Source organism: Lycorma delicatula, chromosome 12, assembly GCF_047948215.1.
Source record: "Lycorma delicatula isolate Av1 chromosome 12, ASM4794821v1, whole genome shotgun sequence".
Lineage (NCBI taxonomy): Eukaryota > Metazoa > Arthropoda > Insecta > Hemiptera > Fulgoridae > Lycorma > Lycorma delicatula.
Window position 1 is genome coordinate 50,854,577 of NC_134466.1, and position 9,708 is coordinate 50,864,284.

General features: G+C 28.3%; 1 protein-coding gene across 1 annotated transcript in view; it reads right to left on the minus strand.

Moving 5' to 3' along the window:
* The window catches only part of twf (twinfilin actin binding protein), a 49,589-nt gene extending 41,071 nt beyond the window's left edge, over positions 1–8,518 (minus strand). Inside the window, exons 1-2 of the mRNA XM_075380287.1 lie at positions 8,334–8,518; positions 5,987–6,064 (exon numbers count right to left, since the gene is read on the minus strand). Of these exons, the coding sequence (XP_075236402.1) occupies positions 5,987–6,064; positions 8,334–8,358 (103 nt within the window). The 5' untranslated portion in view covers positions 8,359–8,518. The remainder of the gene's footprint in view (positions 1–5,986; positions 6,065–8,333) is intronic.
* Positions 8,519–9,708: the final 1,190 nt, after the last annotated feature.

A 9,708-nucleotide genomic window follows, 5' to 3' on the forward strand; every position in this document is an offset into this window, starting at 1 on the left:
TAGAAACAGAATATTAAATAAAAAAAATACACAAGTTTTGTTGAATTTCAGAATGTAATTCACAAAAATATAAATTAGACATATACAAATTACATAGTCTAGCAGATTTCATCCTGGTGCCAGACTATAACAACATTTACACCACATAATATAGAAATCTACATCTAAGGAATTTTAATTTATTGTTATTTATTACTAAAATTTACATATTATCTATACTGAAAACAGCAGTTTATTATCTCTAAACCTACCAGAATAATTAGGTTTTTGTATATTATATTTATGTGCTTATAAATGTTTCTAAAAGCATTCTTAAACCTTTTTGTCATTCCTAATTAGAATTAATTACAATTTTGCACTCCACGTTGTATTTAACTCCTTTTTGTTATAAACATTATAATTAAATTTATTAATTATTTTTATTGCTAATTTTAAAGGGAATTTTTATTTTTTATTTTTTTTTTTTTACTTAATACCTAGAATATTCAAGAGTATGAGAAAGGTGTAAGAGAGAGAAGGGTATAAGAAAGTAATGTGATCATGTCAAAAATGGGGTATCTGTTTTATTTTTTATACAAATTTTTATGTTTTTAGGGTCCAACTAGTTCATCTAGACCAAGAAAACATAATTATAAGTATATATATACATGTGCCGCACAGTTTTTGGTCTTATATCTCAATCTCAGGATTAACAAATTGATTTTCTTCAAATTTGGCTCAAATATTTTTATATATATGGCATTGATAATATTATTTTTTTCAAAATGCATTAAACGGGATGGGGGAATATCATGAAAAAACCAATTTTAATTTTCTTCAAATGTACTTTAGAGATAAAAATTAAAGCAAATTTTTATTATTAAAGTAAATCTATTACCTATAATGATCATATAAACAATCCAAAAAAGTTTAGTTATAAAAATTAACAATCCCCACCTTTTAAAATTGAAATGTTTTTCGTTCTTTTGCCCTATATCTTTCCAGTTTAGATATTTTTCAAAGATTTTTCAAAGTTTATACTTCATATATAAATTTATTAAAAAATTATTAAAATTTTTAAAAATTATAAAACCTGGACCTAAAAATGAAGAATTCTCTTTTTCTTATTTTAGCCTGTATTGAAAGGCATATTACATTTAGAGAAAACTTTACTTAATCAAATTTGTTAATCTTAACCTATATTTTTAGAAAACTGTTTCTTAAAATTTATTTTCTAAATCTAAAAAAATGTATTTTTGTTTTATAGTTTTTTTGGTTCTTAACTCTTTTAATTTTTATTCTTAAAATTCTTTTGGTATTTTTCTTTATTACGTAAGGGGTATTAAAATTAAAATCGCTTAGGCACCTTATATTCTGAACCCAAAATGAGAAGCAATTTTTTTCATTACTTTCATACGAGTTATACAAGGACTATGTTTTAAGTAAGATCCAATTTATTGTAGCTATGTAAATTTTACTCAGCTATCGCAACGCGCATGTGCCCACGCTACCCGGCATGCCTTGCAAAAATGCAGACACCATTTGCAGTCATAGCATCACTGTTTATAGTTTATATTGTGAAGCTGAAATGTTTCAAATAATTGAACGGCCTGCCAATTGTGAAATACGATCTGTGATTCAATTATTGACTACAAGGAACATGTCAGCAGCAAACATTGATCGCCAGATATGTGAGCTTTACGGGCCTAATTCAATGTGTGACAACAAAGTACATAAATGGGTGAATCTGTTCAAGAATGGGCAGGACAATGTCCATGATGAACTGTGATCGGACCAACCTTCTTTAATCATAGACAATTTGGTGTGCGAAGTTGATGCAAAAATTCATGAAGACCAATGATTAATGATTTCCACTGTCACTGATATTCCCCTAAGTTTCAAAGTCAGTGCTATACAAAATCATTTCTGAAATCTTGTAGTTCAGAAAACTGTGCTCACAATGGGAGCAAATGAAACAATCGCCATACAGCATACAGCCTGCGCCGAGCTATTACCATCTGTTCTATCTGAAGGAGGTCTCAGCGATCAGCAATCAGCAGTTTGACACTGACGAAGAAGTGAAAACAATGGCTGAAGACTGGTTATCTTCACAAGCGGCTTATATCTATGACATGGGTATAAACAACTTAGTAAAACGCTAAAGTAAATGTTTAAACAAACAAGGTGACTATGTAGAAAAGTAGCATAAAGTATAAAGTGAAATAAAAGAAATTTTTTGACAATATCTTTACTAGTTTGTTAGTATCAGAAAACAGACCTTACTTAAAATATAGCCTTGTCGTACTTTATTTTTTCAATATTTTACAAAACGTCTCTTTTAAATTAATTTTTCCACAAAATAAGAAGCACCTAAAATCTAATATTCTTCATTCAAAATTTGGAGATTTTGATTCTTAAATCTTATTTGGTAATCACGATTTGACCGGCACAGCCGATATTTTATTTATAAAATTAATGGAAAAATCATTTCTTGCTCTTGTTATGTAATTGTGACATTTTCGATTTAGTGTAGGAGGATAGATTACATATCAGACATCATACCAAGAGGTGTTTTCTGCATAAAGACAATAACATCAAAGCTTATAGTTTTTTCAATTGATAAAAAATTACATTTTTTATGTAGATCAATGTGTGTGTTTACATTGAAGACCATATTGTAGTTTAATAGTTTATAAGAATTATTATATTTTGTTCCTTTTAATATTGTAAATTTATCTATTTTATTATTTAAATGGATATTTTAGGATTTCAAACATTTTATTAATCTTACTTACATTATAACAACCACCTTAAGCCCCCAAGTATTTTATTAAGTTAAATTATTCACTAAACTGGTTATAATATAAAGGGCATTAATAAGTTAAAATATATGATAATATTACTTATATAAATTTTTGTTACCATTTTTGAATATTTATCAAGGGTTACAAATATAATTTTTATGGTAAAGTAGCATCCGGTGAATAGTTTTAAGAAACATTGTTAGAATTCAACAATTTATTGTAATCTCATTAAGAACTCTGATAACTGTTGGCAATTGTCATATGGAATTGTTTTGTGGGGTGCCTCATCATATTTTCGCTTGCTAACTTTTAAAATTTAGAAGAGTGATATTAGATTTCTGTTAAATGTTAGACAGACAGATCCTGTATCACTAATCTTACTGATGGTTCCAAGTTTGTACATACATGAAATTGTAAATGTATTAAAATATTTAACATTAAAAAAGAATAATGATATCTATGAACAATAAAATGGGAATAAGGTATTCTTCACAATGAACAACACAATTTAAAGCTATTTCAAAAGATCTCCACGATTCATAGGGGTTAAATTAATAAAAACAATCCCAGAGTAAGATATTACACAGGTGAAGAATCAATCAAGATATTTTTAATTGATAATGTGTTCTATTCAAAGGTCTTCTCTAAAATTAGGTTTACTACTTTGTCAAATATATAATACAAATTTTGACTGGTATTATTGTAATGGTAGTAATATTGGCTTCTTCCTGTTCTACGACTAAAAAATAAATGTATATACAGAGTGTATCATGAAGTTCACCCAAACTTTCACAATCTATTCTACTAGTGAAAATAATGAAAACGTTCATAAAAACACATGTCCCAAAATGCTTAGTTTGCGAGTTATAGTAAAAGATTTCACTTGAATTTCAGCTACTCTGGTGATATGAGTTTGTACTGAGATTTTTAAAATGTTAATTAAGCGACATAATTAGTGATATCTTATGGTTTTTGAACTGAAAATAAAATAAAATAGGTCCCAGAATTGTATCTGCAATAGTTTTTGAGAAATCTGGGGTAAAAAACCAATAAATTGCGGTAAAAAATCCTGTTTTCAATGTTTGAAGAACAATAACACTGTTAAATAATTGTTTTAAACATATAAAACCTTCAAATGCAGAGAATTTAATTCTAAAGAAAATGGTGTAAGATAAATTGAATAAAACAAAGATAATTTAGAAAAACTCAAATTTTATTTAAAAACAGTGTATTACTACATTTGTCAGAAAAGTACTTATTTAATGTAAAACAAAAGTAAATTCTTTTTTGGTGAAGTGAAAAATTTCTAAACCAAAATATACTGTTTAAAAATTTAAAAAAAATTGCAAATTACACAACAGTTGTAAAATAAAAATTAATAAATAGAAATTACTAATATAATAATTATTTTATTAATGACAGAAATACAATTAATTATTTGAAAAATTATTATTTCAAAATTGGCAATAAAATAACAACAGCTGATCAACAATGTGCAACACTATATTAGTGTTTAAATCATTCTGAAGGTACATTAAGTATATCAAGATGCAGTGAACTGTGCTGTGGTTAGTAAAGGTTTTCTCTTAATTTTATTTCAAAGATGATAGGTTTACCATGGAAGTAAAGCCATGCTTATTTAAAACAGAGGCATATGCTGATATGGTATTCATTTTGGGTGTGTGTAACGGTAATGTTACAGCTGTTGTAGTAGAACACAAAATTTGTTTTCTCAATCATAGGATTCCAGATCCCCCAAAACAGTTGTGCGACTTTTCACAATCTTTGGGAAACAGGTTGACTACCTAGTATTCTTACTAACTATGAACTATCTTTTCAATACAACGCTGTTGTTGATAAAATTATTATTGATGCCATTCAGCACAGTCCATGCATCAGTAAAGGATGTCTTTCTAAGCAAATTGGAGTTTTGCATTCGATGGTTTGGAGGACACGTAAATAAAACAAGTTTTATCCTTATTATCATAAACAGCCAGTTCAACATCTACAACCAGGTGATGGTCCACTTCGTTTGAAGTTCTGCAAATGGTAGAATACGAATCGACCATCTACAAGTAGGTTTTGTTTACCAATGAGGCAAATTTCACTTGAGATAGCATCGACAACTTACATAATGAGCATACATGGGCAGAAGTAAATCCTCATGAAATGGTGGAAGGCAACTTTTACACAGATTTATATCAATGTACGATACAATCTTCTTCAGAATCAGCTGTTTGGACATTCATATTACCTGGCCCCTTAAATGGTGAGGTCTACTTGCACTATTTTCAAGAAGAGTTGCTTGTAGATGTTCCTCTAGCTCTGTGACACAAAGTATACTTCCAGCATGATGGTGTGCCTCTCCACTTCTCTTGTACCATTCCCATTGACCTAAATCATCATTTCCCTGAAAAATGAATCAGTAGTGGAGGTTCACATTCCTGGTCACCAAGAACACCTGATCTAACATCTTTAGATTTTTGTGTCTGGGGATAGATGAAAAATAATGTATACAAAACAAAAATACATTCTCATGAGGAATTAATTGCCCATATTATGGATGCGGCTGCGCAACTTAAGGACAGCCCTGAAGAACTAAAAAGAGCAGCAAAAGCATTACACAAGCGTGCAATGAGATGTGTTGAAAATGGCAGGGTTATTTTTTTAACAATTATTAAAAACTGGTATGTATAATGCACTCTGGTCTAGTGTACTGTTTCTACACAGAATTCAAATTTTTCTAACTTCTCTTTTTTTTATTCAATTTATCTTACATTACTTTGTTCAGACTTAAATTCTCTAAAAGTCTTGTTTAAAAGTTTTATGTTCTTATTACCCATTTAACAAGGTTATTGTACGTCAAACATAAAAAACATAGTTTTTACCCCAGATTTCTGAAAACCTACTGCAGACACAGTTCTGAGACTTATTTTATTCAATCTTCTAGGTCAAAAATCATAATAAATCACTAACTCTGTCCCTTAATTACGTTCCCTAAAAATTTCAGTTCGACCTCATTTCACCTAGGGCAGCTAAAATTGCTGAATGAAATCTTTCACTAGCTTTAACTTGCAAATGAAGCATTTTCAGACATATGTTTATATGAACTTTTTCCTATATTTTCATGAGCAGAATAAATTATCAAAGTCTTTGGGAGAACTTTAAGACACAGTATATAATTAAAAATATAAAACACTTACCGTCTTTTATTGACACTTTAAACACTCTTATTTTTCCATCTCTGCATTTTCCAAAAAATTTTTTTAATGCTTCATTTGCTGTAGGAAAAAAGTATTATATTATTATTTTAAATATTCATAGTAAAGCAAATTTATAAAAAAAATACTATGTATAAATCTAAACAAGGCAAATGTAAAGATAATCATATAATATGTAAACATAAAAAGATAACACTTACTTAAAAAAAAAACATGGTCTATGAAAAAAAGCTAATTATGTGTGCAACAGGATAGAATTGTGAAAAGAGAAAATTCAATAAAAATTGTAGACACAATCAGAAACACACACATATTTGGCAAATGAATTCTTTTAACATAAATAGCCAGTATATGTAAAGAATGGTCTACATCACCCTTCAGCACCAAAACTTTTCCTGAACGTTATGATCAAACACACTTGAAGAGAAGTGGGAAAAATTATTTAAATGAAAGATGCGAACTTATAAACTTATAATGACCCCTTAAATTACCTGATACAGTTGGGTAGTGTGAAAACTACACCGGGAAACATCTACATACTATATCAAAGTGGTTACAAAGTGTGTGCTTCCGTGCCCTGAGGAGCTGTGACTTCCTCTCACAGGAGCCATAAAATATTAAAAAATTTCATTTCCATTTTCAGTTCAATGTTACAGTACACAAAATCTAGCAGAACTGATGAAACTTTCTTAGTTACTGTTTCTTAAAGTTTCTGTAAATGGTTACTAGATTACAACACTAGTTTCTCGATTGTTTTAGCAGTCTCTTGAATTTTCAGGTACTTTGTGTTATGTATAAATAAATGGTGGTTTTAACCAGCTTTAATGTCGAATTGGTTTTCGGAGGTTGCATCAAGTGATTATTGTTTTGATCACATCAAGTGAAATTTTGAAGTATGCTTTTTCAAATCGATTGGTATTAACTAAACAGCAATAAGTGTTGTGAGAGTGAAAATTATGAATGTTATTGTCAACCAGTGGCAAATATGTGAAGAAGCCTAAAAATTGAAAATATGATGAGAGCTATTCGGACTTTAAGTTGATAGTGAATGCTGAAGATAGGCCACAATGTGTCCTGTGAATGACAGTTTTGGCACCTAAGTGCATGCTACTGAGCAATTTGAAACGCCATTTAGAAAATGTTCTTCCCAGCACAGTTAGTAAGGCTTGTGACTACTTTAGCAAGGAGCTAAGAATTAAAACAAACAAAAGGATAGTTTTTATAAAAAACGGACATCAATACCAAGCAATTCTTTGCTACTTTTGAAACTAAATTATTTAGTCTAAAAATAATGTGTATTATATTTATACAGAGCTGAATTACAGAATTTTTAGTGAAGTACTGTCTAACTTATGAAGGACGTAACTTGGGTGAAAGGTGTTTCCGATACATAATTTTAATTGCAGTGAAACTGCAAACTATTGAATCCATCTTGTTTAAATTCAGTCATCTACTCTCACATCACTGCATATATGACCCTTCAATTTCCAGGATTTGCAATTTGTGAAATAATCTACATGTTGTAGATTATTCTTCGTGATAAGAAAAATAAATGATTATACAAAAATAAAATCTTCAATTATATTTTACAATTAATCCATTTACCTTAAAATTACAATTTGTTATATGTTATCCAATTCATATTCCATTTAAATACCATATTTACATTTTGACAATACATATTTCACATGTTATCCTTTTCTAAAACCCATTCATTCATTTTTATTCAAAAAACTTATTTTTTTATTAATTAATCATTAAACTTGATTACTTAAACATTTTTGGTGGGTTACATTAAAATGAAACTGAATTGTATAGACAAAAAAATGCGGCCCAAAAAACATTAAAGAATAAGGGAACTTGTCAGTTCAAAGTATATTAACAAAGATTTGCCTAATATTAAGTCCAGTTTTTTTTAAACACAACAAAATATCATTACATATTCTTCTAGTGAAACTTATCATTTTTTAGTAGTTGGCATGAATGACAACTCCAAAAAAGAAAATATTAACTTAAAAGTAAAAAACAAATTTATTGATAAAAGGAAACAATCTCTAAATAAATTTAAATTGATTTTAAATTAAATTAATGACCCAAGTAACTTAAGACTCTACATATAACGACACAGTTTACTAAACTTAACCGTAAAAATCGAACACGTCACTAATTTAATTGTAGAAATTACAAAAGTACCATATAAATCATACTAACTACAAAATGAATACAAGTTTTAAAATTCAAATGTTAACTCTAAAACTGAACTATTATCTTAGAATAGCGTTAAAACATCATATAGACTTTTTTTCAAATCAACGAAAAATAACTTTACCTCTTATACCAGTTTGATGTGACATATTCAGGTGTGAAAACTCCGTAAAAAGAAAGGTTAAATTTAAATGATATAGATACTTTTAAACAATTACAATATTAAAAACGAAATCCAAATAATACGCTTACTTAACTACCGTACTTCCTTCCTTCAAATGGGCATGAAGGCGAAAGCAAGGTCTAACCTAAAACATCATTAATCAGCTGATAATAGCATATTCAATTTAGCACGCCGTATGACCAACATTCCAACAAATTTGGATAATTTTCTCCAGCTTAAATACAATATTTTCCAACTTATAAAGCTGAAGAAATAATGTCAAAGTTAATATTAAAGCTTTTTTATATAAAAAGAATACAAATATTAGTAAAGCATCCATCAATGACGCTTAGTAACTGATACACGCGGGAAATTTCAATTTAAAAAAAATTACATTGACATTCAATAGTACTCAAATTACAATATTTTTATTTAGTTTTAATGGTAATTCTCCCGTTTTTATTAAATGACTATAAAATATTCAACGTATTAATATTAAATATTTATCATGGCAATAAATATTCCAATTTTTTTATATAATATCGTATCTTTGGACTAAAAGTCAGGAAGAATTTAATATAAAACAAACTTTGAAAAAATTAAACCAACTTAAAAAAATTAAATTACAACTTACTACCTTCAATTAGTTGCAAACATCAGAAAGCTGAAATTGAAAAAAAAATTTTTTCATAAAAATTGAATTTTTTATTTAATGTTGTGGTCAGTTTTTTTAACTGTTTTTTAAAATAAAAGTAATTAAATAAAATAACAAAATTAAAATTTTTTAATTTATTTAGAATATCCATCGTTACACAAAAAATCCTGACATAAAACAGTATGCAAGAAACACAGATGAGAAAAGGGAATTATAAAAATCATTTCATTTTCTTGAATTGCTAAAATATGTATGTATATATTAGCTGTGGAGAATAAATATAAGTGGAGTGGTGAATCCCATGCCTTCCCTTTAAAAACAAATTAAAATAATGAAGTTTTAATGCTTGGTCAATGTGCTTTTCTCATTCATTTTGGCATTTATTATAAAGCTCTTAGATTATTACTGTTGCAGTTTGGTTCCTGTAAATGTTAGCAATTTTTCTTCTATCTCTATAGTTGAACCCTAAATTTTTTTAAATGCTGAACATTTTATTCCAGTCTACGTTATCAAATCCTTTTCTAAGTCTATAAATGCCATGTTTGTTGGTTTAATTTTCTTTAATCTTCCTTCTACTATTCTGAGTGCTAAAATTCTTCCCTCATCTCTATACTTTTCCTGAAATCAAATTGATCTTCTCCTAATACTTCCTCCACTCTCCTCTCAATTCTTCTGTACAGA